This window comes from Notolabrus celidotus, chromosome 2 (assembly GCF_009762535.1).
Source record: "Notolabrus celidotus isolate fNotCel1 chromosome 2, fNotCel1.pri, whole genome shotgun sequence".
In the NCBI taxonomy this organism is placed as follows: domain Eukaryota; kingdom Metazoa; phylum Chordata; class Actinopteri; order Labriformes; family Labridae; genus Notolabrus; species Notolabrus celidotus.
The window spans coordinates 19,523,275-19,550,033 of NC_048273.1; the positions used below are offsets into that span (position 1 = coordinate 19,523,275).

General features: G+C 38.5%; 2 protein-coding genes across 5 annotated transcripts; both read right to left on the reverse strand.

The window, feature by feature from the left end:
- Window positions 1-507: 507 nt before the first annotated feature.
- Window positions 508-10,915, reverse strand: mindy4 (MINDY lysine 48 deubiquitinase 4). Its single transcript, XM_034712314.1, is given in 20 exon segments — window positions 508-663; window positions 794-872; window positions 1,056-1,236; window positions 4,552-4,713; window positions 6,082-6,145; window positions 6,257-6,324; window positions 6,426-6,491; window positions 6,847-6,910; window positions 7,156-7,258; window positions 7,462-7,552; window positions 7,654-7,704; window positions 7,706-7,767; window positions 7,864-7,977; window positions 8,073-8,131; window positions 8,236-8,395; window positions 8,398-8,488; window positions 9,817-10,090; window positions 10,164-10,387; window positions 10,493-10,612; window positions 10,823-10,915. Coding segments are annotated over 20 exon segments (2,175 nt in total). The 3' UTR covers window positions 508-614.
- Window positions 10,916-12,777: 1,862 nt separating this feature from the next.
- nexn (nexilin (F actin binding protein)) lies at window positions 12,778-24,469 on the reverse strand. 4 transcript variants are annotated; one of them, XM_034700171.1, is made up of 15 exons: window positions 24,280-24,468; window positions 22,079-22,528; window positions 21,769-21,966; window positions 19,735-19,819; window positions 19,478-19,626; window positions 16,734-16,934; window positions 16,426-16,599; window positions 16,102-16,290; window positions 15,783-15,974; window positions 15,300-15,344; window positions 14,785-14,979; window positions 14,446-14,667; window positions 14,141-14,329; window positions 13,657-14,020; window positions 12,778-13,506 (listed from the first exon to the last, which is right to left on the reverse strand). In XM_034700171.1, exons 2-15 carry the CDS (start codon window positions 22,478-22,480, stop codon window positions 13,493-13,495), a joined length of 2,619 nt encoding a protein of 872 aa, XP_034556062.1. In that variant the 5' UTR covers window positions 22,481-22,528; window positions 24,280-24,468; the 3' UTR covers window positions 12,778-13,492. The 4 variants fall into 4 exon arrangements, with proteins under 4 accessions (XP_034556062.1, XP_034556055.1, XP_034556077.1 ...); XM_034700164.1 differs by having other exon boundaries at window positions 12,778-14,020; window positions 24,280-24,469; XM_034700186.1 differs by lacking the exon at window positions 15,300-15,344 and having other exon boundaries at window positions 21,698-21,966; window positions 24,280-24,462.
- Between the last annotated feature and the right edge of the window lie 2,290 nt (window positions 24,470-26,759).

Below are 26,759 nucleotides of genomic sequence, written 5' to 3' on the forward strand. Positions count from 1 at the left end.
AAATGTGTTACTGAAAGCAAATTTAAAATGAGTACATACTTCATAAAACAGACAAAAATAAATCAGTGAACATTAGATTTGTTGTCTTTGCACTATTTTCAGTTATAAGTAGGGTTTAAATAATTTGCAAATATCAGATCACATTTTTGGTAATGAAAAACATTATAATTTAAGGTAAAATATGGATTGCAGTGTTTTATATATGAATGAGTTAAAGGCCGCTGTGGTGTATCTTGCACCAATGTATCATAAGTTCCCCTCCAGTTATATTCTCATAATGAGTTGCATCTTTCTTTTTGCTAAATTTTTCAACTAAAAAGTAATATTTTTTCTTTTAAATATCATATTGTGGAAAAAAGCACTGATGGCTGACCACTATAGTGTATATAAACCCTTTCAGCTGCACTTTGTGTGATACAGAAACATCAAAACTATCATGTCATGTAAACAAAAGGCTGGACATCATGTCCCACTGATAAGAGAGACTAATGAATTTAAGGACACGTATGGAGATAACTGGAGAACTCATGATATTAAAGTACCTGTACTGGTGATACAGTATAGTTGATCACTGCTCCTTGTCATGATTTAAATAACATTAAGCCACGTGACGGTCAAAGAATAGGCTCTGTGTCGTTCCAATTGACAGATGCATCTTTCCACCTGAAAGAATAAAATAAATAAATAAATCTGAACATTTTGACAACACATTTTGGTTTGTTATTGTCAGGATCTGCAGATATTACAGTGATAAGTACAACTGTCTTTGATTTACGTTGCAAAACATCCTCACCTTGTCCGAATGCAGAGCTCCAGCGGTGGTATGAGGTCAGTGTCAACATCTTGACTGCTCTGGACCAATGTAGCAACAGCTAAAAAAACAAACATATATATAACCTCTGCACAAAGAATAACGTGAAAGTTCACAGATCTATGACTGTTGTTAAAAATAGTTACATCACATTGACAGAAATCACACACACATAACTTAAATAAGAATTACTAAAAAAAAGGTGATGAGTCCTGAGATTTGATGGACAAATAATGTTACATACACACGGTGAGGCGAATCTCTTCGTTTTGATTGGCCAGGCCGTCATAATAGTAGAGGTCAAACTCCAGACCTTGGTCCTGATAGGTCAACAGCTCCCTCTGGAGACCAAAAAGCACACTGAAGTGGCTTTCACTGCACACTACCCAGATGGGGAAATGGGGAGTCTTCAAGTAATCTCCCACCTTCAAAAGAAGAAGAAAGAAGTAAAAATCAATAGAGAGGAGGAGAAGTTAAAACCATGACCTTGAAACCAAAGCAGCAAAATGAAATCCAGCAGCTATATTTTAAAATATATTTTTTAAGGGTTTTGAAATGCGTTGAACACAACCTCCTTTTTTATTTTCAGATGTTATTTTTGGTCAGTTTTTCCTTTCATTTGATAGTTAATGCTGATGAGAGACAGAAAAGAAGAGGAAAAGAAGAAATGATGAGCAACATAGGGCCGAAGTCAACTCAATCCCAGGCAACTGCAAAAGTGACTGAACCATTTTTGCTCTCTTCAGGTTGAGCTGCAGGGATGCCAATTTTGCACAGCATCTTGAGGGAAAGGCATTTTTCGACCGCAGGGACTTTACCTCAGAACTAGGGACTTTACCCCTGAACTACGTGCATTTCGACTGGAGGAACCAGGGTCTAAATTTAGTTCAGGGGTAGTTAATCTCCCCCCTGAAAAGCTCCTGCTTGGGGGGTAGTACTTTTCAAAGGTCCTGGGACTTTTGGCTGAAGGTAACGGTGTTTGTGGAGTTTACACAGTTGTTGAAACACAGATGGAGTTCCCGGGAATGCATACTAGTTTCGTTTTTTATTAAGATTTTAAAATACTATTTTATATAATTTTTTTCCCCGTACGTCACTAGCCTGATTTGCACATCCGCCTGGGACTTCAGCCCGCAGACGAAACGCAGACAATGGGGGCACAGGAACCTTTTAGTTCCGGGGAAAGTAGTTCTGGGGGCTAAAATACATGTATGTATTCTTTTAACTGGTCAGTTTTATTTGTTACTGCAACACTGCTCCCAATGACACGTTGTTTTTAGGGATCCGGGTAAGAGGTCAATGGCCGAGGCAGCATGAACTGCAATCTGCAAAACCCCAAATATTGAGGAAAGCAGTGAGATTTCCCCAAAGCCTGGAAACATGCGGTCAAGTTAACTTCCTGTGGACGTCAGTAAGAGCAACAATACAATAGGAAAAAAACATAATCTGATTTAAACAATATATTGTCTTAAACACCACAGGCAAATCTGATAGTGAATCCAAAGCTAGACTCTAATGCAAACACACTGAGCAAAATAAAATGAAGGCATCTTGATGAGAGCATGCAGAGACTGTCCCTGTATGACCATGGAGAATGATTCACCAAGATCGGAAGGAAATTCTGTGTCTAATTGAGATAATAAGTTTATAGCAGATAAGATGACTACTTTTATGACGTTAGACGACGTAAAAATGACGAAAATCTAGAATTTTGGCTCATAAAACACACAGATGATGTCAGGTTACAAAGACATAGAAATGTATAACATCAAACTGTTCAACAAAAGGGACCAAACACAGGATAACCTCAAGGAAATGACAAATTTACAATCAAAGTACAAAAACGCATTAGGAACAGGAACCCTGGCACAGACACAGCAATGATGTATAATCACTCAGCTATAAAGATGAAAAGACGTCAGAAGTGTTGCTCATATGCTCTCATGTCGCTGCTTAGCACAGAAAATAAAATAATACTAGCAGTAAGAGCGAATAGATTCAAATCCTTTATTAAAGATATAATCCACACAGATCCGTGTGGATTTTTTCCAAGAAGGCGTCTGGCAGACACCATTGGGTAAAACAATAAATTTTATGGTTTATGCTTGAAAGCAAAATGAAGAGCCTCTGGTTTTAACATTTGATACAAAGAACTTTGATTTAGAGTAGACCTTTAATGTTTGAGATCTTCAGATAAGACAAGAAATGTAGCTTATGGCTACAAATCATTTACTGTAACCGGATTTTCGAGAGTGAAAAAAACATTTGATGTAGTGTCTAGAATATTAATGGTGAAAGGAGGCAGTGTGATGCTCTCTCTCCTCTTTGTTTTTACAATGAGGTGATTGGAAGTAATAAGTAAAAAAGACCATTAGAAAAAAAATGCCTACATAAGCATTTCATGCCCATGATGCATGTAATTTCTTATCTCACCAACATTTAGAAGAGGTAAGAAGATATTTTGGATAGAACTCTAATAAGAAAGTTAAAATCAGCTGACATGCACCTCTTGAATAAAGTAAGAGTGAGGGACATAAAGCAAGTAGGAAAAATCTACTTGAACTCACTATATGAATGAGAGAAAAACTTTTTAACCTGTAAATTAACTTTTACCATGAGACTTTTTAAAAAGATATACATCTGGGGGGGCCATTGTCCTAGCGGCCTAAGCATGCACCCCATTTACAGAGACTATAGCCCTCTTTGCAGGTTCGACTCCCGGCCTCGACCATTTGCTGCATGTCTTCTCCCGCTCTCTGCCCCCGCATTTCCTGTCTCTCTTCAGCTATCCATTGAAGGCAAACCCCCCCCCCCCCCGAAAAAAGGAAAAAGAAGATGATATACTACTACTTCCCAAGCGGCAACCTCTGGTCTCAAAATATGAAGCCCATGCGTAAGTGTTATAAACTGCAATTCATCAAGACTCTGCTTGAGGCTGGCTGCAGAAACACCGGAAACTACATAGACACCAATTCAAAAAAGACGATCCTGCAGCATTAATAAACATGTTTACAGCCTGGTTCAAAAAATGGTATAGGTCTAAGTAGCTAATTTCTCTATCAGCACACACTGTACAGGGGGTGAATTTTTTTCTAACGCACCGGTTTAGAAGATATTAAGATTACGAGTTTTTGCACAAGTAAGGACATGAATGACTTGAACACATAGCTGTTGGCTAGGAGGCTCAAACTCCATCCTTTACGTCACACTAGTTTGGATGAGTTCTGCACTTCCAATATGGCTCCCACCAACGATTGGCTTCAAAACAGCGCTCAGGAACAGATGGGTGACGTCACGGATACTACGTCCATTATTTATACAGTCTATGCTTCTACCCCATGATTTGCATTAAATAGGTACTCTGCCTCCCATTCCCAAACCCTCTGAGATTCTTTTGCACTTGTTTGTTATGATTTGATTTAACTTAGTTTGTGTTTCTTGACCATTTTATTTTATTCATAACAAATACACTTCTACTAGGTAGTTTGACTCTGCCAACCATACAAGTCTACCATTTCATCTCCTTGTTCTCTCTCTGTAGGGAACAAGGAGATGATGTTGTTTGCTTCAGATAATGTGAAATCCTTGAAGTGAAATTTGGATATAGGAATATATACAGTAAATCCCATAATAGACTTTTAGGGCTACATCTGCCCACTGATTATAGTGAAGATGCCCAATGAAGTCTTTTGTTTTACTTTATCCGGACCAATATCTGGTCAGGTAGCATAGTCACTCACCTTACAGATGTTATAATGTTCAAACAAGGACAGCAGGCCGACATCACAGTGCCCTTTGATCCCTTTGAGTAGAGTCATGCTGCCATTGCCAGAGTCCAACTCCATGTCATTGTCAAAGACGTTAGAAACAGCTCTGCCACAGAGCAACAGGTTGACCAGCTCCTTGTGATCACAAAGGAAGTAATGTTAGCAGGCATAATATATAAAGAAATGTAAACAGTAAGTAAGAAATGTAAAGTAAGAAATGTATACATTAAAAGACTGGTAAGTCTCATTCATTTATTCATCATTCATTCATTCACGTTGCTCCCTCTCTTTCATGCTAAGGTGATCAGCTGATTGTGGGCATTCTTTTAAGAGCCTATCCAACCAGATTTGCCACGACTCCTTTTTGACCAATCATCATGTTGTTGGAAATTGTTTAAGTCTGTTCTCTCTCTTCTGCTTTCAGTCAATGGGATGGCATCCCAGTGAGGTCTAATTGAAGACAAACAAAACAAACAAAAACGTTCTTACCTTGTAATCTTATAAAGAATAATCGACTCTTACATTGTCTAAAAAACTTAACAAAATAACTGCACTGCAAAAAGCCAGCCTTGAAAAACAAGAATAATATATACAAAAATTGGGGGTATATTACTTAAAGTAAGCAAAATTGTCTGCCACAGAACAAGAAAATTTCTTGAAACCAGCAAAGTTATACTAAAAACTAATTTACTTTTCCTGATGGAAACAAAAGTTAAGAATATATTTCTCATTATGTAGGATTTTCTGCCTTGTAATTTGGAAGAACTTATCTGAATGTAATTATTTCTGTTTGAAACGGTCTGAAATTTTAAATGTTTAAATATTAAGTGTCAGTTTACAGTTCTGTTTCCAACTGTTAATATACAGTAGTACATTTTTTCTTTTGTTTCATTGAAAATAAAAATTCATGCTTGAAAAAAGAAATAATTACTTTGAAAAAGCAGTTTTATACTTGTGAGTGTTGATGAAACAGCTTTGTAACAGTTGATATTCTAGTTTCAACATGTATTACTCAATATAGGTCATAAAATGTGGGTGTGCAGTGTGTTGACTCATATTTTCTACACTTGTTAAAAAATATTATTCTCATATTTTTATTTACTTGTAAAATAATTGTTTATTCATAACAATGTCTTCCTGGGTACATTTTTTTAAGTGTGGTGTGGAAGATACTTGATCACTTTCAGAGCAGACATTGATTTTAAGGCAGTTTTTAATACCATCTTAAGCATTACCTTTGAACGCTTTGAAAGGACTTTGAATCATTGTCCCTAAACCAATGTCATCAAGATCAACAACCTTTACCATCCATCCGTTATCTATACAGCGTATCCTGTTCAGGGTCGCCAATTGGTGAGGTTAACAGTCACTCCCAGAACTAACATATAGAGAAAAGTAACCACACACTCACAGTAATATCTATGGCTGATTCAGAGTGACAAATTAATCTAGAGAGCATGTTTTAGGACTGTGGGAGGAATCTGGATTACTTTTAATCCAAACCTGAGTGCAGTAGCCATGGGCCCCAATAAGTGTAGTAGTGGGCACATCCATATCCTCTCTTACTCTAAAGACAAAGAGAAAGTACAATAAAGGTCATGTTGCATCATTCAGTTTATAGGGATTTTATATTAACACGTCTTGGTTAGATACAGAACATAGAAAAGGCATGACGTACTTGTCGATGGATCGAGAAAGGACAGCAGAGATGGTCAGCAGCATGCATCCTGACTGCCCTGTCTCAAACTGTAAAAAAAATAAATAAACATTAAGGTCTAAAGGGTTACAAAATTCTTGCAAAGTTAGAGTCAATATTAAGCAAAGGAAGTTGAAATGAAGTCCCTCACCTGCTCTATATGCTGCTCCAGAAGCAACTGCAGGTCCTTCAAGGTGTTAACAGTGACACATGTTATCTAAAAGAAAAGACAATGGTTTAAAACCTCCCACTGGAGTGCAAGTTAAAACCAAAGTCTCATATTGATATAGGTCGAAACAACACATATTGCAGAATAACTGAAAAGTTTCAGATTTGAAGTAAAAATGTTGTTTTGGATCTGACAGTGACAACAATGGCACACTTGGTTTGCTGTACTAATAGTGTTAGATAATTTATGTTAATAATAACAACAAAATGTCTTCTTCAATAACAGTTAAGACAAATAACATTATACAATGTCTGACTAAAATACTGAGGATCTTTAAAATAATGAAGTCAATAATCCTGTAACCACTAAAACCTTAGCAGGTGTACACATTTGTAAGTCAAACCTTTTCAAGCACTCCTTCAGATTTGTAGCGTCCAGATGGGGTAAAATGGTTTCTTCCAGAATTTCTGTTAAAATAATTAACACAATACTCAAACTGTTGAAATCAATACTCCGCCTAACCAGCAGGTTTATCGGGCATGCTGTGTTGTATGTAGATTACATTACACCGACATACGCAACCAGCTTTCCTACCAACACCTGAGCCAGGCATTCACATGCATTCCTCCCATTTAAAAAGCTGTGTATGAGGTTATGTGCACAGGTGAATGTGTGTGGATGAGGAGAATTAAACCAATAAAGGTTGAATTACATCGCAACTTTTGCTTGTTTTTCCTCACCGGCCCTCCACAGAATTTCAGCCACAGCTGAAATGAGACACTTTCTTCTGGTAGTGTTGGAAGGTTCTTAACCTCCTGAGAACAAGTGGCATTCAAGTGAAAAGGCAGGTCAACTAGGTAATAATACAGTTAATACCACAATACACAGGCCAGTACTTAACAGAGGTTACACAGCACATATTGATGTGAATGAATGGCTGTAAAGGTATCCAGGGGACTACAACAGAGCCACAGATGTTGATGTATGGGCCAAAGTTTTCAATTATAGGATAACTTACTGAAGGCCAGAATCACTGCTTGGATGTTTTCATGCAGCAGATTCTTCAGAACAAAGGCTTGGACTGATGCTAGAACTCCACAAGGGCCACCCTGGAAAACAAATACACAGAGGAAAAAATACAACAAATAAATCATTTGACAACCAGATAATTGGCTTTATGAATTTTTGCAGGATATCGCAGAGAAGTCACCTTTTTCTGCACAATTCCATATCTCAGGTCGTGTGTTTCTGAGAAAGTGAAAACCCTGATTCCTCCACTCAACACTGAAATAACTTTGGCTGGAACCAAGAGAACCGCTTTTAACTCCTGGAAAGACACAAAAGCAGAAAACAAAAGTGGAGATCAAAGGCAACCACAGAAAATCTCCCAAAAAATCTTGAGAAACATTACGTGAACTACAAACCATAGCTGTGTGCTGGTCCATGGGGCAGGCAGCAGAGGTGTGCTCTGTGATGGTTCTCTGAAATGGTACTTTGGGTAGGTCTTGCATATTTTCATCATCATCAATATCATCTGTAATTGTAGTAACACATCATCAGCTTTAATACATGGAAACAAAACAAATGAGGACAATCAGTGCAGCCTATTCTTTTTTACATAGCACTCACCTAAAACCATCTCAGACATGTCCAAATCAGCTACAGTTGTCCTGAGCAAAGACCTTACTCTAAGAAACAGACATCATTTAAATACATCGGCAAAGAAAAAAAACAGAGTAAAACTGTGGAGATGTCACAGACATATTACTGCTAGAAGCTTGAAATTATTTACTTTTTTATCTTCAGTATGTCTTGTCCCAATGTTTCAAAGCTGTTTTCCCTCTGCAGCCTCTCTGGTGCGCTTTGCAAGTCTCTTAGCCGATCTCTGCAGTCAGTTGGGCTGATTTTACAGAGGCCACGCTCTAAGCTTTTCTGATATGAGTCAGTCCCTACAGGTCCATCCTGGACTGGCTGTTTTCTTCTTCTTTTCTGAGGAGCAGCTGTGGCACCTCTTGTCTTCGATTCTGCCTTTTTTTGTTTGATTCCTTTAAAGAAAAACACATCTCAGTTTTAAAACAGATATGGACTATGGACTGTGAAGAATACGGGCTAATAATATTTAAAAGGAACCCCGGCTGTGGGGACTAATAGGTATAAATCTGCTTTAATGTTTGTCTCATACTAGAATGCTTTGTTAAATAGACATGAAGAATTGTTATTTCTTTAAAGAGCGAAATTTATAACACATATTCTAACCTATGGGTGCAGCATTGTTTTACCAGCGCAATGCAAGCTGGGTTGATGACGTGTAATGGTTGCGTCTTGCCAAGCCTCTGGTTTTCACCGTGTTTACACGCTGGCTTTCAGGAGCGTAAAAACCATAATAATGCCACACTGTGCTGCGTTTGGGTGTAATTTCCAGTCGAAGGGAAACAAGGGGACTGATGTAAGTCTACACAGCTTTCCAAGGGGAAATTGCTTGTGGACGTACACAACTTCCAAAGGACCGGCGGCTATGTTCTCGCCACTTCACTCCAGATGCATTTGATGCATTTAGCCGACCCACGCTGGTGAAAGAGCTCACAGGTGCTGCTAGTTATAAACAGAGACTGAAGCCAAATGCTGTGCCGTCAGTTTTCATTCATAAACAGACAAAACGCCCATGTGAAAAGAGTGAAGTCCACTCGAGGAAACGCCATAAGCAGGAGACGCTGGATGTGCTCCTGCAGGGATGTCAACATCCCGCACCTGCAGATGTAGCCTCTGATGGCGAACCATCGGGCACCATCATGACCACGACCACTACCACAATCACGGAGGAAGCTGACGACGATTCCCCCGATCAGTCAACACAGCAGTCCGTAAGTGTACAGTGTTGTCCAAATAAGAGTGATGTCGCAACTCAGATGGAAAAACACACATCTGATGCAGCGGTACAGTGGCCAGCTGATGCGCACCAACTTATTACTCAAGACCACGTTTATGCTGCTAATTGTGAAGTCCCTGGATCTTTTCCTCTCAGATGATGACTTTTTCCAGCGAGGGCAGTCAGCCACTGTACAGACAGTCTGATCCGAAATATAACATAAGTTCATCAGAGCCTTCACAGAGCACCCAGGAATCACATGCTTCAGCTGACAAGCATGAAGAACAGTCTGTTGCAACCAAATGACGTCACTACCCAAACATCATTGCGACGCAAAGAACAATGGCGGCCTACAAGCGGAAAACATTTTTTCCAGTTTTATACAACTAAGATATTTTGAGAGGTTTTATTATCATTTTTTTATAGCTGATACAAACATTGATCATATAGGAAAATACGTTTTGGTAGCCGGGGTTCCTTTTAAGAGGTGGGTGAGAAGTTTGGTACCTGAGGTGTGCTAGCTACTGGACCAGCCATCATACCACGTCTAATTCGATTATTTCTACTCCTCTGGGTGCTCTCAGCAGCAGAGGTCTTTTTTTCGAGGTCTTTCCTAATGACGCTCTCATTCTCTGGGAGGGAAGAAAACAGTGCCTGTGTTTCTTTGTCTTCTGATTCATAAGCCTGGAAACCAGTTGAAGTGTGACTTGACAATATGTCTATCTCAGGCAATGAGGAAGTACATATGGGCTGGGACAAGAAACTGTCTTCTATATCAGACCTATGAGAGAGAAAAGTCACATATGAATAACACAACACAAAACAATGCATGAAGAACTTAAAATGGGACATACCTTAATTTGATTTGTTGGCTTCTAGTACAAGCTGTGATGCCGTCTTCTGTCTTTGATCCATTCATCCCTGCTGGTGTTACTACTGGAGAATTAGCAATTGAAGTAATATCCGAAGGAGACTGTGTGTGGTCACTCTCATTGCTGGTAATTATGTCATTCTTAAGGCCCCTGGTGTGATGCTTAACAATTATTTCCAATAATGTCTTTAGAGGGGAGTTTTGAAGCTGCAATGACAGAGAAATCATGTTACTTGTTTTCACTATGCCATCCACTTCCCAGCACCACGGTTTGCAATGTGCAAGGTTTACCTTGTTTGTAAAGGTTCTTACCTTATTCTTCTTATAGAGACCCTCTATGTTGAGAATCTGCCTTAGAATAGACCTGTTGTTGATGCTGGCCTCTGTGCGTGGGTGCTCCTCATCCATACAGGCAATCGTTCTCCTGAGTCCCTGAACAAGATAGATGCAGGGTTACGTCTAGTTGTAACTTAACTGCATAAATACTTGTACAGTTTTGAACATCATCGCTTTAACATTTAAGTAAGAAGACAATGTTTTGAATTGGTGAACAGGGGCTAAATTTAGCTAGCTACTGATGTGCAGTTCACACATGTAAGGCCAACACAGAGTCCACTTCTCCGTGTAGCGTTCTTAACTCACCTTTCGACTCAAATATTCCCTCACAAGCGATGAAGAAACCTCTTCAACAGAGACATCCATAGTGACGGGTACGTGTCTGGCCTTTTCCTACATCCAGAAGTATCTCCTCTTACAGCTCCTTTGGTGGCGTTAGCTTACAGCTAACTATGACAGGTTGTATGGTGCTTTCTCTAAACGAACATCTGTGCATAAGTGACCGGGGCTGTAGAATCTCCAGAGACCGACCGTATTTGCAAACAGTAAAGTGTAACTGCGCTTCTCTTCTTCATGGTTGTGGTTCAGTGAGATGCGTTTCCATGGCGATGCTTGTTTCTTCTCTCGGCGCTCACAAGGCGGAAGTTTATACAGTAGCTCGCTCCGCGCACGCGCAGTTGCCCGTGGCTCACTAGCAGCCTAAACTAAAACACGGGTACTTTGCAAAGACTATAAATACTTTGTTAAAGAAGCACAGTTTAGCTAGCTTGCCTTTTTCTGTAGTATTCTAGCTATTGTATAAATACAAACGATGTCACAAAATAAATAAATAAATATTAAAGATAAAAATATGGTACTGTTTGATCAGTCAGTATTTTTATTATTTTATTATTTGTATTATTATTCTTACCATTATTATTTGAATCATTGCTTTAACATAATTTATCTTATTAAATTATTTATTTATCTATTGATTTATTGTATTCATCTGATCTTGTTAACACTACCTTATTTACTTATTAAATTAGTAATTAGTAATTAATTATTACTTTTCTTTCCACTATTACTTATTTTATTAATATTGTATTGATTTGATTTTATTTTTTAAAAATGTATAACCATGGCTTTTATAATTTATAACCATTGCTGTTGTTTTCTGTATCTGTTATTCTGTGAAGCACTTTGGGCTGCATGTTTTTATGTATGAAAGGTGCTATATAAATAAAGGTGAGTTGAGTTGAGTTAGACAGAAAAATAAACTCTTGAACTTCAAAATTCAAACGATGTGGACTTTTTGCAGTGCTCAACTCATTCAATCACACTCATTCACACCACAAGAGACAAAATGGACAACACAATACAATCGATTGTCAAAAAGCATTAACAAGTGGAGAAATAATAGAGCAGAGTGGAAAAGAAAAAGGAAGAGGAGAGAAAAAAAGACCAGAAACAGCAACTCAGTAGTTCATTGGTTTTCAGCTTCACTATGTAAGGTATCTATATGAAATAGTGCCCAATTTCTGATTCTATACTTCGACGAGTACCGCAACCTTTTGTGTTTTTTCCCTTTTTTAGACTTGCTAATTTGAAATCTTTAGTTGTAACTATGATACAATAATGAAATCCATAGAGCATCATTGGAGCCAAGGCAGAGCATTTACAGCTGGGCCCATTTTACCCAGTTATCCCTGAGCAACGAGTAGTTTACTCTGACACCTCCTTTATCTCGTTAAGTTCTTAACACTCATGACTACTATGCACTAATAATATCCAATTAGGAGAACTTTCTGGTACTTAGTTTGAATAAAGAACTTATAACAAAAAAAATGCAGAATTTGAACCTAGTGTAAGCCAAAAGTCTAAAATAAAGCTCTATTATATTGTAAAATAAGGTCAGGTTGCAAGTAATGATTAAAATAATGTATAATTATGAAAGTTCTACTTGTTTTTTAATTTAAGTCAGACTGTTTCATAAATAAGTTATATCCACTTTGAAATGTAAAGGAGCAGTTCATTTAAGTGAAAAGAAAAACATCTAACAGATCAAGCACTAAGTAACAATGATTCAAGTGTTTCTAATCCACCAACAAATGACACCAGGTTATTTATTTTTTGTCATTTTATTAAAACATGGTCATTTGTAATATTTGACAAATACTCAGGCTAGCCTATGATTCATTATCAAACCATGACACAGTGATCTACTGTCCAGCAAAACTGAAACATGAGAATTAGATTGAGCTCAAAAAGAAATAGAGGGGTTGAAGATGATAAATTAACTCTTTATATGCAGCAGAATCAAAACACTGGAAAAGTTCCAAATGAGTTTCATTGAAAATGAATACGATCTCATGTGATTTCAAATGGTTGTGTCAATAACATATGCTATCATCACAATGTCTTGTTCACTGTGCATATTGGGTGAAATGATTACCATAGCATTTGACATAATTCTAAGCAAGTATTGCATCACCTTTAAGTAATATAGCAAAGAGTGCATTGAACTATAATGTGATACATACCCAAGAGTTGATTTTCCTGTACTGTGTTTTTCATTCATTGTCACCAGTACACACTTACTTCTTCATTCATTTCAATGCCTCAAGCTAAGAGTTTTCCATGTATGGACCATTAAGTGTGATATTTACAACACAGTACTATAAACTTAGAAACTGCTGGTATCTTAAATATTGCAAGGGCATCACAGCAAATATATTTAAAACAAGAACAAACAAGAATTATGTCTGGTTTTGGCACAGGTATCATCCTACGCTAGCTGGGAGTGCAGCTTTACAATTAAACAGTACGTAAACAAAATCTTTTTCAACATTTTTTTATGTGTTGTATATCCCTCCCTTAGGAATGCCAGGCATACTGCTATTTCTTCCCTCTGCTGTTTGACCATACCATGAGGGACATAGTTTTAAAAAAAGGAGCGAGAGACAACAGGGAAAGTTTCCAGGGCATGGAAGGGCATCAGTAGTCATAAGCTGCAAGAGAGAGACAGAACAACAGTTACAGACAGCTGCATCTTCATCAGGAAGGGGAACATGCGATCCACTTCAAAGAGAGAGCGAGAGAGGTTGAAATCCGGTTTGGAGGTATCATGCAGGCATGCAATCACACCAAGGTGGTCTTACTTTCTATTGTGAGGATACAGGTACTTGCTGCTGTGCCTCTGCTGTTCACAGCCTTGCACATATACTCCCCCTCATCCTCTGGGAAGGTCTCTGGCAGGTAGAGGCAGTATGTCTCTCCTCTCTCTATATACTGATAGTCCTCACAGTCCTGGAGCATCTCTCCCTCAAACCACCAGGTCACTTCTGGCTTTGGCTCCCCGGTGATCTTAACCGTGAACCGCACAGGCTCTGAGTCCACCACTGACTGATTTTTAAGGGGCTTTTTAAACCAAGGTGCACCCGATCTAGCGTGATCCTCCTCATCTTCAAATGCAGCAGAGCCATTGATGATGCTACCCTCTTCTTCCACGTCATCGTCCTTTTTCTGCAAACAGGGGATGTAAATAAAATAACTATTGCAAAGGGTCAAAGCAACATACACCTGTTGTGCTGTCAAACACAAAGAATGATCAGGCTGATATGATCATAAACATGGAGAATTTACTTTTTGGAGGGCAGCATCAATCTCTTGCTGCTCAAACTGCATCCTCTGCAGCTTCTGCTCCTCTATTCTCCTCTTCTCCTCATCCTCTCTGGCTTTGGCCATCTGTTCAAACCGGGCTTTCATATCCACCTTCTGTTTGAAGGGTGTCTCCTCTGCCTTTGCTTGTGTCATTTCTCCTTCTTCATCCTCCTGAAACACAGTGACATTAAGATACTCATCTGTGTAAATAAAGAAGTAAGGGCTTCAACAAATAGAACTTACACGTTTTGTTTGTGTTATCCTGAACTACTGTTATCCTGTCCTACCTCCTGGAACCTTTCAGCTTCTCTCTCTTTGATTTCGTCATCGACGGCCTTCCGTCGCGCTCTCTCCATCTCAATCTTTTTCTGGATTTCCTCTTCGGACAGCTGCTTGATCTTCTCGAACTTGGACTTGAGGTTCTTGGCCTGGATGGAGCCAGTCCTCTTTAGCTTGGTCAGTTCTTCATACTCTTTGTTAACAACATCTGAGCTTTCATTCACTACATCCTGCGAGATAATAGTCAGGTTATAATCATTACAGCAATAAGATCATGTAAGTGACACTGTAATTTTAGAAACAAGTTCTGTATCTGGGCATGTGCTACTCGTCTAATTCCGACTCACCTCCCCCATCTCTTGTCTGAGTTGTTCAAATTCCTGCTTCTCCTGCTCCATTTTCTTTTTACGTTCCTCTGCCTTGCGCCTCCTCTCAGCCTCTTCCTTCTCTTTCAGTAACTCTTCAAAGTTCATCTCCAGTCTTCTGGGGTGCAGTGCTTCTTGAGATGCACTCTTAACCATCCCCTCATCCTCATCAACTGCCTGTGCACAATTTGTGAACACAAAGGCACTTCATTTTATAAAATTCTTTATAAAGGAGCAAAACAATTCAACTCTTTCTACTTACCTGGCATTACATTATGTCATGCAACCAGCATTGACTAAGCAATAGCAGTTCTTATTGTTTATTGCACATAAAGACAACATGCAAGGAAAAAACAACAACATACATCACTTATATCACAGCCTGTGAACGTTTTTGTCTGTGTACATTTCGTGTATATTTTATTATATTGTGCTGAATCAGAAAATGTATCCTTTTTTTCTGTGACAGATATACTTTTGAAAGTAAAATATCTTACTGTTTCATCTCCATATGCAGATCTTTCCTGATCCAGGCCTGGGCTCTAATAATTTGGACAAGGGAATAGCAATGCATGTGTACCAGTAGAGCCCATCAGAATTTTACAAAAAAACATGCACAATTTTTTTTTATTTCCTTCCAATTAGAATTTAGTGAGGACCGGGTCAGTGTGAAAAGTTCATATTGGTGTTAGTCAAGTGAAATTTCTTAAAATTGACATGCACATTTATATTTTTTGATTCATGAAGTTAGAATCTTTTCATTATAATGAATAAATGTATCAGCTGCATGCAGTGATGTTTTTATGTTGACCTCTTTAGTGCAGGTTTATCTGTTCTTTTGAAAGCCAAAGCTGAGCAGCTGAGCAGCCGCAAATGAAGTCAAAGCCTTTAGCAACAATAACAAGCTTCTTCTAACATGCTGATGGTATGTTAAAACACAAGCAAAGAATAATTTTTTGTCATACATTACTGTGACTTACCATGCTCTTGCGGGCCTCAGCAAAGAGCCTCTTCTCCTCCTCCAGTCTCCTCTTGGCCTCTTCCTCCGCCTTCTTCTGCTCCTCCTCTCTTCTCTGGCGTTCCAGGTCCTCAAAACTGGCACATATCTTCCCGGGTTTACTGCCCTCCAGGTTGAGTAGGGCCATCAGAACCTCATCATCCTCATCTACAAGCTGAGGAGCAACAAAGCAAGGTAAGCCACAACGTCAAAATGAGGCTCTTCTTGGCTCAGCGCAAAGATGTAATTATATTACATCTTTGCGCTTATAACAAATATTGATTTATAGGGAGAATAATGACCATGCTCTTCCTGGCTTCAGCGAAAGCTCTTCTCTCCTCCTCCATCCGTCTCTTGGCCTCCTCCTCTGCTTTCTTGCGTACTTCTTCCACCCTTTGCCTTTCTAGCTCTTCAAAGCTCAGCCTCAGTCTCCCAGGTCGGACCTCCTCCTTGTCATCTTGAGATGCCTTTGTGTCCCCCTCATCTTCTCCCTGAGAGCACACAAGAAAATTACCACAATGATTGACAATTACATATGAGGGAGTTTATTTTTCGTAGACAGCTACTTGTTAGTCTTAAGATAAAAGGGAGACACTTTCTGTTGTACTAGAGTTTTGTCGACGTACCATTTCCAGCCTGGCCTCCTCAAAAGCTTTCTTCTCGTCCAGCAGACGGCGTTTAGCTTCTTCCTCAGCCTGCTTCTTTCTGTGCTCCTGCCTTTCCTTTTCCAGCTCCTCAAATGTCATCTTTAGCTTCCCAGGGGTCACCGGCGCCTTCTCTGTTGGCTTCTCTTCATCATCCTAAATACAAATGAGTTCCAGAATGCAGTGATTATTCTTCAGAAGTAATTTTACATTTTCTACAGAAATTAAAAAAGCCCCCACAACCCTTTTATTTTAGCTGCATGTTAACAGAAATGTTGATCTCTTTCTACCTGTTCGATAACGGAGCATCTCTTGGCATCCCTGAAGGAGCGCCGGTTTTCGTCATATCGTCTCTTCTTCTCTTCCTCTGCCTTCTTCTTCAGTTCCTCGTCTCGGTTCTTCTCAATGTCTTCAAAGTTCATCTTGATTCTGCCCGGATTTCGTGATGACTTCGCTGGAACCACCCGTACCAGTATGGTGTCATCTCCTTCCTGAAAGATTAAAGGTGTTTGATAATAATGTAAGACTAGGATACTATGATGGGACAGAGAACAGCCCCAGTATATTCAGTGTTTTTAGAAAAATCAGACGGAAAGCACAAGTGAGAGTTGGACAACAGTGGTAACAAAGTAGTACATAGTAGTACTACTGAATAGGAGGACTTTGTTTTTGTACTTATGTATCGTTATCAGGTATCAGAACTTAACTCAATACTTATTAATTTTTGCATTTATTTTCCCCCTAATTTTCAACACAAATGTCTGTAATACATTGTACATTTTCAAAACAGGCTATTTACTGTTCAATAATTCATTTGCAGAGACATATTCATTATTTTGCAACATTGCAAGCAACATGTTTTGGATGGGGCACAGAAAAAACTTTAATCCTTGGCATACGATATAAGATATTCCTTTATTAGTCCCACAACAGGGAAATAAAAAAATAAAAAAAGTCCATTAGTGCAAATCAAATATGACAGATGTGACACATCAAACACTAAATACATATCTAGATGTATCAAGGCATAACAGACAAGAGAGTTCAATTGAACCATATGACGTGACAACAGGTTTAATTATTTTTGCGCAATAAAAGCTGTTACAAATATCCTTCAGAGCTCAAAGCTTGTTGTTACTTTTTTTTACTGGATGTGCACCTCGATGCCAGTACTTTTCCAGTTTTACTTCAGTGAAGAACTTGAATAATTATTTTCCAGTCAGTCTTTTTATTATTACTAGTTCCTGTACTTCTACTTGAAAACAGGCTGTGGGTACTTCTGCCCCCCCTGGACTCAAAAGTAACATCAATTACTAATATTGTTATTAACAAATCAGATTTACCAACCAAACTGTGCCTAGTGGGATCTTGATAGTAGAGTTGATAACTGTCTGTGTGTGGGAAAAGTCCCTGTAAAACTTTGCAGTTGGCAATTTGGTAACTTTTTACAATAGAAGTCTCAAAAACTCACAATAAACAAAGTTTAACACATTACCCTTTTTTTTCTCAGGGAAAAAAAACACATCCAGGTTGATCCCAGTCCTCACTAAACACACACAAACATGCTGGTACTAAGAGCATGTGTAACGACATGAGGTGACTATATTGGCCTAATATCACCATTTGCAGTGGGTCAGAGTATGGGTGTTAGACTGAGATAGCAGAGTCTAAATCGGTCTCTGTAAGGAGGTCTGGGGCTAATTTAGTCACTGGGAGGTGTGGGAAACAGTTGCCAGTCATATGCTGTCTACACCTGGCAGCCTGAGACACGTGCTGTTCCAGTTGTTTCTAGAACAGGAGCAGAAACACTGAAGACATTAGACAGAACTCCAGTTCAACTCAAAATCTTAAGGATAAATAATATTTTTTAAAAGAAGTATTACATAAAGGGGACCTGCTACATGCAACAGTTACAAAGTAAATACATAATACAATATAACATAAAAACACCCCAGTTCATGTAATTGAAGGAGTTTTACTATCAATGAGTCAACCTTTACACAGTCCTGGGGGGTTATGGTTCTTTTCTGCTTTCGAGCAATCGCAGTAGTGTGACTTTAGTTAACATTGTACAAGTGCTGGAGGTTCATTTAAATTGAGAAATGTCTGTAAAGCAAATTCCCTGAAACTTCATAATTGCTTGTAGAGAATAAGAGCTTCTAAAGACAACTGACTGATATGAACATCTTTTTAATAGCTTTCTTTCCATTATCAATTTTTACATAGTCATGATAAAGTTAGGACGAATACAATACATCTTTACAGCTCATTTCTAAAGCTCTCTTTAGTCTACAAGTAACAATACTGGTGGGATACTGATTACTGGTACAAATCAGCCTTCAGTGAAATCAGTCTAAATGGTATCTCACTTTATAATTACTTCATGTGTTTATTTTCCATTTGCTGAATACACAAAAATAAATGACTTCTGTGGCAGCTGTGTACCTTAGCATTAATGACTTAATACATCCTAAATAAAATCCCTGCTGTTGGTTAAGTGTTAAAAATGTCCTGTATGTTAAACTAACTAAGCATTGTAACCATGAGTTTGACTGATTTCACTGTCCAAGAGCAGCAAAGAAGTAGCAGGTAATTGCCTGTAATTGCTGTTCTAGCTCAAGAATACTTATATAATTATTCCCAAGAACTGCACTTTATGACTATGTTAAAGTCCTCATAACCTTTTTACTTGCTGATCTCTTGTATTGGAAGTATTGTACAGATTTACACTTAATAACTTTACAGACAACCACAAGTCTCAGAGGGTCAGATAAAATATGCAGTATGTGACTTTGCACACTAGTCATGTAAACAATGCTTCTGTATGCTTAAGACCTATATCCAGCCTCTGCCAAATGCTTGGATCTCGAATGCCACTTAAAATAACTTATCCAAGTGGCAGCTGAGGATTACCTGAATCATTACAGACACAAGTGAGCCGCTCTTATCTGAAATGCAGAACTGAAGCATCTAGACAAGCTGTCCCACTTTCTAGTGAGACATTGCAAAAGGAGTTCAGCGTATGTTTACTTACCTCAGCTGCTTTCTTAGCCAACTCTTTCTTTATTTTGGTCTTTTCCATGTAGTCCTGGGCTTCCCTCCTCTTCCTCTCCCCTTCCGTCTTTTTTCTCTCTCCTTCTTGTCTTTGTTTTTCCATCTCTGCAAACTTCCCCTTCACACTACCTGAGGATTTCACGGATCACAACAAAAGCCTTTTAGCCTCCTCGTCCTCCCTGATCTCTTCTCAAACAAGCATTTTTTTCCCCGTTTGCATCTCTATTCGTGTCTCACCTGTGATTTTGGGGACGTAGGATTTTTCCACCTTTGCTGGTTTCACGTCTTCCTCCTCATCACTGGAAGCAAGCAGTTCTTTTATCTGTGTCAGATCAAATGGAGAGTCGTGGTGAGGTTACAGTTTAGCTGGGATCATCTCTTTTGCCACTCAGGCACCATGCTGGCCCCAGCGAGAACATGGGCCTAATCCCAGCTAATAGCCTGGTCATGTGACTAACAGGCTGGTCTCTGATTGGGGCAGGGTATTGTTGCACAGCAAGGAGATGAGTGCAGGTGTCCAAACCTGGCCAGCTATGGCATGGCTGTACACGGGAAGGTTGTTCTGTCTGAGTATCAATGATAATCCACTCACAAAACACTGTATCAACTGTGTTTATTTAACTCGTCAATCTTCAACATAAACTGTCTTAACCTGAAAATCTTAATCTCTTGCTCTCCCTTTTTATTTCCTCCCATGTGCCTCCGAAACACTAAAATAATTACTCCAAACATGAAGTATATATATCGGTGTTTTCTGATCAAATACTAAAAAGGAATTCATCCTTTTAACATGGCTTGTCATATACTACAAAAATATCTTTCATAATATTGTTAATAGTTGTCATTTGAGTACTGATAAATCTAAAACCACATAAAGAGAATAAAAAGGAAAAATATCTCTTCCATAAAATGCTTGAAAAAAGAAGTTTTACAATTAGCTTGTTTGTTATTTAGACACTGGCTCTCTAAATTTAACGTATTGACACTTGATGTTCTATTTATTTTCATTCTTTTGATGTTTTGTTACATAAATCCTATTTGAGTCCTCAAATGCATTGTTTAAGTGACATTAACCGAGATAAGTAAACAATCCTATCATTGAAAAAGCAGCAAGCATAACTATCTCATATTTTTAACCCTTAAATACTGCCTACAAGATTCCTAAGGTTGTTGTCTATTTATGATGTTCTACACTATTGCCATGTGGTGCCTACATTACCCATAACGCAGAGCTCACCTGGGAGAAGTTTTTAACCACAAACGGCTGTTAACCCTCCTGTTATGTTGTGGGTCAAATTGACCCTTTTTAAAGTCTATTTTAGGCAATATTTGCCTTCCAAACCAGCTAAATGCGGCATACAAACCTGGGCAGCATGTGACAAAGATGTTATTTTAATTTATCAACATCACTTCATAAAAAATTAAAAAATTCTAAATTTAAAATAAAATAAACAAAAATCTCTGTCATGTAAAACTATTGTATTTATATTTAGGTCTTTCCAATGTACACTGAAAAAAGTTTTAACATTCATTTTAATGAAAAACAAGTGAGTTATCCTCAATGAACTATGATCTGTGAGAATTAAAGTACATCAATGGACTAAATCTTAATTTAAATGGTAATTAATGGAGTAAAAAATTAGATTAAAACAATGTGTATTGGGATTTTTTGGGGGTTCTGACACTTTTGAATAATTGAATATGCCCCGGGTCAAATTCACCCAGGAACATTATTGCTGTTCCAGAGAAACGAACATAACAGGAGGGTTAAAAAATGTTTTTCGTATATTAAAGTAGTGTCCCCAAAATATTTAATCAGGTATAAAGTGTTACAATCTGGAGTTGGCAGGTTAGTTTCTGCAAACTTACCATTTGATTTAACTGAATTAATTAATCAGCACTTAATAACTAAAAAAGGAAAAGTATAATTCTGTAAATTGTGTCCGCATATTTTTAAGAATTAAAATAAAGTTAGTTGAACGAGGCTTAGTTACAAATCATGCATTATGAAATTTTAACAAGCTAGGAGGATCGATTCTTCTTATGGACATACATTTTGTTAAAATTGCAACATTATAATTTTTTTAAATCAATTTAATCCCATTTCATAATAAACATTGCAAGGGAATGGTCATTATTGATTTATTATTTTGATAAAATCCTGTGTGGTGTATAGAGGATTGTGAACTCTCACTCAAACCTTGTCACTGGTCATGCTTCATCATGCCATGCAGGTCACAGTCAGGGTTAGTGATGTTATCAGTCTTTGACCTGCTGCTTCCTGCGGTTCCACTCCCTCTCCTTGACGTACTGCTCCTTCCTCTTCTCCTGCTCGTCCTTGTTCCTTTGCCTGCTGCGCTCCTCTCTAGCCTTCTGCATGGCTTCAAACTTTCCTGTCACTTCTCCCTTCTCTTTGTTCAGCTTGGGCACGTAGCTTCTGGCCACCGGCTTTCTGGACCGCAGGAGTTTCTGTGGTTTAAAAGTTTAATAGTGTGAAGATGAGTTAAAAAATGTCCTGCAGGAGTTGTCAAGTGTGCGAGTGAGGGGGAAAGTCCATTTCAACTAGGATCATGACACTTACCTCTTTCTTAAATGCAAAATCTGAAATGTTCTGGTCTTCATTTGTGTCAGGTTCTGCATCCTCCTTCTTCTCATTGTCCTTTGCTACACCATTAACACCTGATCTTTTGTTTTCTTTGTTTTCTTCATTGTTGTCTTCATTGTTGTCCTTGTCATCCACCCCGTTCATCTGTGTCTTGTCAGTCTCCTCACTGTCTTTATCCGTTGTGTGGCGAGGCTTTTTGTCCTCCGCCTGTGACCTCTCGTCACTTTTCTCCTCCGCTTCGTCGTCATCACAAACTTCTTCATCATCCTCATTGTGCACCGTCTCATCCTCCTTGTCTTCTTCGTCGCTCATGTTTTGTTCATTTTCATTTGCAACATCCTCCAAGTCTACAGTTGCATGCAGCGCCACTTCAGTCATATTTGCTCCACAATGACAAGTTGACCAACAGGCTCTGATAAATTTGACCTGCAAAGTGAGGGGAAATGGTTGTTAGTCTTGTTGCAATGCGTTCACTTGATTGACTCCTAATCACTTTTACAAATCACATCAGTTCACATCAGTTTGCATCAGAACTGTAATCATATGAAAGAAAGAAAAAACACTTTCAATTAAAGGTTATTTTTAATACAGTATCATTGCCCCCTTCGAGATGTTGCCAAAATTAAAACCAAAGCATATTTTAAACGCATGCTTTTAAATGAATGGCACTGATACATTCTGTCGTGTTAACGTGTTTATTGATGTAACAGTTGCCTTTATTGACTTGTATCTGAAATGTGTTGTAGTCTATACTTTAATATATACCACCTTTAAACAATTACAATGGAAAATATGATTCTCCTCTTTTAACAAACTTTTTGAAAGTCTTTCAGTGATCAGTGGGTGAATCTGTATGTTTTTATAGACCCTTCTGTATCTTCCTGTTTTATCTGTTGAATATCCAGCAACCAACTTCTTTGATTTGATGTTTCTATTGCATTGCCTGACCTTTTTTTTAGTCTTGTGATGGGTTTTAAAAGTTCTACAGGCCCTACTGAGTACAAAGTTAGGGGCAAAGAAATCTGCTCCAGTATGTTGAGAAAGAGGGCCATGGATTGCTGACCTCTATTTATATCCCACCCTGTCGTTTCTGGGACATGTGATCATGGCTATTTCTGATGAGTGATAGGCAGTTGGACAGAGCTCAGGTTGGCACCCACATGTCGCCCCACAGACCCTTGACAAAATGGAGAGACTGAGAGCTAGACAACTGGATGAGAGACAGAGCTGTTTGGACTGTTAGTCATCAAACACTGAAACTGTCGCTGTTTATCAGTCTCCTTAAATTCCCTTTATATTAAGGTATGAAGACCACAGAGAGCCACATGCTGCTTTTAATAAATGTATACAAACAAATCAATGCTAAAGGAAAATAAATCTGCCACAGTTTGTTTGTATCTTAGCCAAAAGTCAAATACAGAGATTTTTCAATTTACACTCAATCATCACTTGTTTAAGCTCCTTTCTACAACTGAAAGAATACTAATAACAATTCACTGTGTGATGATATTTAGCATTAAACTATATTTCATACACACACAAATAAACGAGGCAGTCTGTTCTGACTCATAACATTAAATATGCTCTTTTATAAGTAGCCTCAGTTAATCAAATACTGAAATCCATTTTGACAACAAATTGCTTATTTAAAAAACCAAAGGCTGCACATCAGTACCATCATTTAGGATTCCCTCATCCCAATTCTGAAACAAGGAAAAGCATGTCAGGAGCTTCACAAGCCGACTGTCACCTATTTTAGATGCTCACCTGCCATTCTCACATTTTTTTACGTGAAGCCTGTGCACTTCCATCTTCCATAATCTAGCAGGCTAATCTGGAATCAGGTCAAAGTTCTTCTAAACAAACCACATCAGATAAATCAACACTTGTAATATATATATATATATGTCTTCAGCCAATTTTTGTCTGAGGAAATAAGAGTTTGTCACAGACTTGTGTGTGAATATATCATTCTAACTTCTCAATCAATCTTATTCACCTGTTCCCGTATTGTGATAATGAATTAATTTATGTCTGATTTGAACATGAAGATGTTATCTAAACTGCAAGAAACTTTAAACTCGTGTAGCTTTGCCCTTGCTAAATGATACTGGACAGACTATTTAACGATTTCACAGACCTCATTGCCCCACATAACCAATAAAACAGAATTTTACCTCTTCAGCACTCTGTCGTCCTCCTTCGATTGAGTCACAAATCCTTTTAGTAGATATGAATCAAGAAGCAAAACGCAGGACCGTCCGAGATGCGACCACTCGGTGAACAAACTCGACTGTCTGCTGGTTGCCGTTTCCATAAAAGTACCGTGGTGACTTTCTACCGGATACCGCATTCCGCACGCGCCTGCCGAAGGTTCAGCTGTTGCCTCATGTGCGCGCGCACACACACAGTCTCATCTTGGTCGTCTGCAGCCACAGCTGCAAAAATAAATAGGAAACTGCTAATAATTGCCTCAAAAGACTTATGTAGCGATAATAACAGACATTTTTGTTGTTTCAAAGGTTGTTTGTTTTTATTTATTGAAAAGGGGGATCAAATTGGTTTAACGTCCTGAACTGTACTACTTTACAACTTACAATACTGCTTTATCATTCTGTCGCCACTTCACTATTAATGCAACGTTTCGTTGAGTCCCTGCCGTTTTTTAGATTAAATTATAATTTAACATGTATGGCCGTGGCTTTCAGTTAGTTTTCAATGATCCCTCCCATTTGTCCTGTAGTTGTTAACCCTCCTATCCTTGGGGTCAATTGGACCCCATTCAATGTTTAACGTCTCTAAATTGATGGCTATCATTTTTTTGGCTTCATATTTCATGGCCTTTCCTTTTTTAGTGGGGACAACTGGGAAAACATAAAATTTAAATGTTGATATGTTCCAGTTTCCTATAAAAAAAAAGGACGCATCGGTGTTCTTTTGGGTCGATTTGACCCCGATTTGTTTTAGCTTTATAACATAAGAAATATCAACATTTTAAACACATTTGTTTTGGTTGTTTTGGGTTATATTGAGGTCACTATAACCAAGGACACTTCCACGTGTGACTGCAGGAGCTGGAATCGAACCGCAAACCTTTGGACGGACATGTAATATTTCCAGCCACCATGTCTCTGAAGACATTCAGTGATGTGTCCTGTGTCGTACATTTTGATAACATAGAAACAAGGCAGGGCCGACAAGAGCATGACAAACTCACAGCAGTTTGATGTTCTGTTTTACAAATAAAGTCCTTCTAAATGCTTTAAATAATGTTTATGCTTGAAATATATTTTATTCAAAGGACTATTAGGTAGTCAACAAAGAAACATTAAGTACCTGACACATAAACCTGGGTAACAATGAGTTTCTTTAGGTTTAAATTGCTGGGGTCAAATTGACCCCAAGGATAAAAGATGTTAGTAAATTTGAGGCTAACAGGGGGGTGATGAGCTCATCTGATCCATGACCCACAGGGCCTTTGTTACTAGTTAGTCAGCTATAATTCTGATGATTTAACAGTCCTGACACTATTACTAACAGTTTTCTGAACCTAGACCAATAAATGCTTACACACAAAAGAAAAGTGATGTTGTGTAGGACACTTGTCTCATTAGGACCATTTCGGAGGCCTAAAGTCTAAATGCAGACAGACATTATCATTATCTGCCTGTTGTCCTCTTAGAGCCAAGATTCCTGACTTATCAGTAAGGGGCAACATCAGCTGGTCCTTTGTTATTCCCGCCTAACCTAGATGTTTAGGTCACCTGGCTATGCACTGTCAGTTGGAACACACTCAAAGAGCCATTCATATATTAGGTCAACTTTAAACTCCTTGAGGTGAAACCATTTTTGGAAATATACCCTCTCGAGTCAGAAACACAACTGTATGGGTGAGTATTACTTTAAACTAAACTAAGAAAGTGGTTTTCTCACTGTGAATGGATGTAAATAGAAACCCTGCAGCAGACACATTTTGTCTACCATAATGGCCCCAAGCACAGCTGCTGACTCACAGCCACGCACAGACCCCATAAGAAAACCCAGCAAGCAAAGTCCCCATTCTGCAATTCAAGGAATGTTATAGAGATTTTTGGGAGGTGGAAAACAAAAGCCTTTGTAGCTCACTTAAAAATCAAAGTATACATCATTTACTGTAAACCATGTTTCAATGACAGGTTAAAGGTAGAAGTCAGGATGAATAGCAATTGTTACATAACTGCACCACACACTGTCTTCAGTTGGCGTTGTCAAGGGTTTGGGATTCCCCCAGCAGTAAGGCCAAAGCTCGGGCTAATACTGTACTGAGAAGTGAAACCCGAGTGCAAGAGCGTCATTGGAAGAGAAGGGTCAAAGAGATAAACAGAAGGTCTTTGTAAAAAAAAAAAAAAAATGCTACTGCACATAATGCAACCCTTGGGTCAAAGCTCAAATAGGAATAGATAAATGTTCATATGATGCAAATGTACCTCAAGCTCAGAGTATACCCTAGAAGCTGGCATGGCATGTTGTTCTTCCTATAGAAAGCTGGAAGGTGTTTTTCACCCGTGCTTTATTCACTTCCTGCCCCGATTCAGGCATTTGTTAAATGGGGGTCTGTTCTGTGAACTCTAAGGGCAAAGGGGCTCCACCTGCCTGTGTTCTGAGTCCTGCGGGGCAT

Coding starts and splice junctions, on each gene's coding strand:
- nexn (XM_034700164.1), bottom strand. CDS start 22,480: ATGACTGAAGTGGCGCTGCATGCAACTGTAGACTTGGAGGATGTTGCA. Junction 21,967..22,078: donor ATTTTGCATTTAAGAAAGAG/GTAAGTGTCATG, acceptor TTTAAACCACAG/AAACTCCTGCGGTCCAGAAA. Junction 19,820..21,768: donor GGAACCGCAGGAAGCAGCAG/GTCAAAGACTGA, acceptor GATCTGACACAG/ATAAAAGAACTGCTTGCTTC.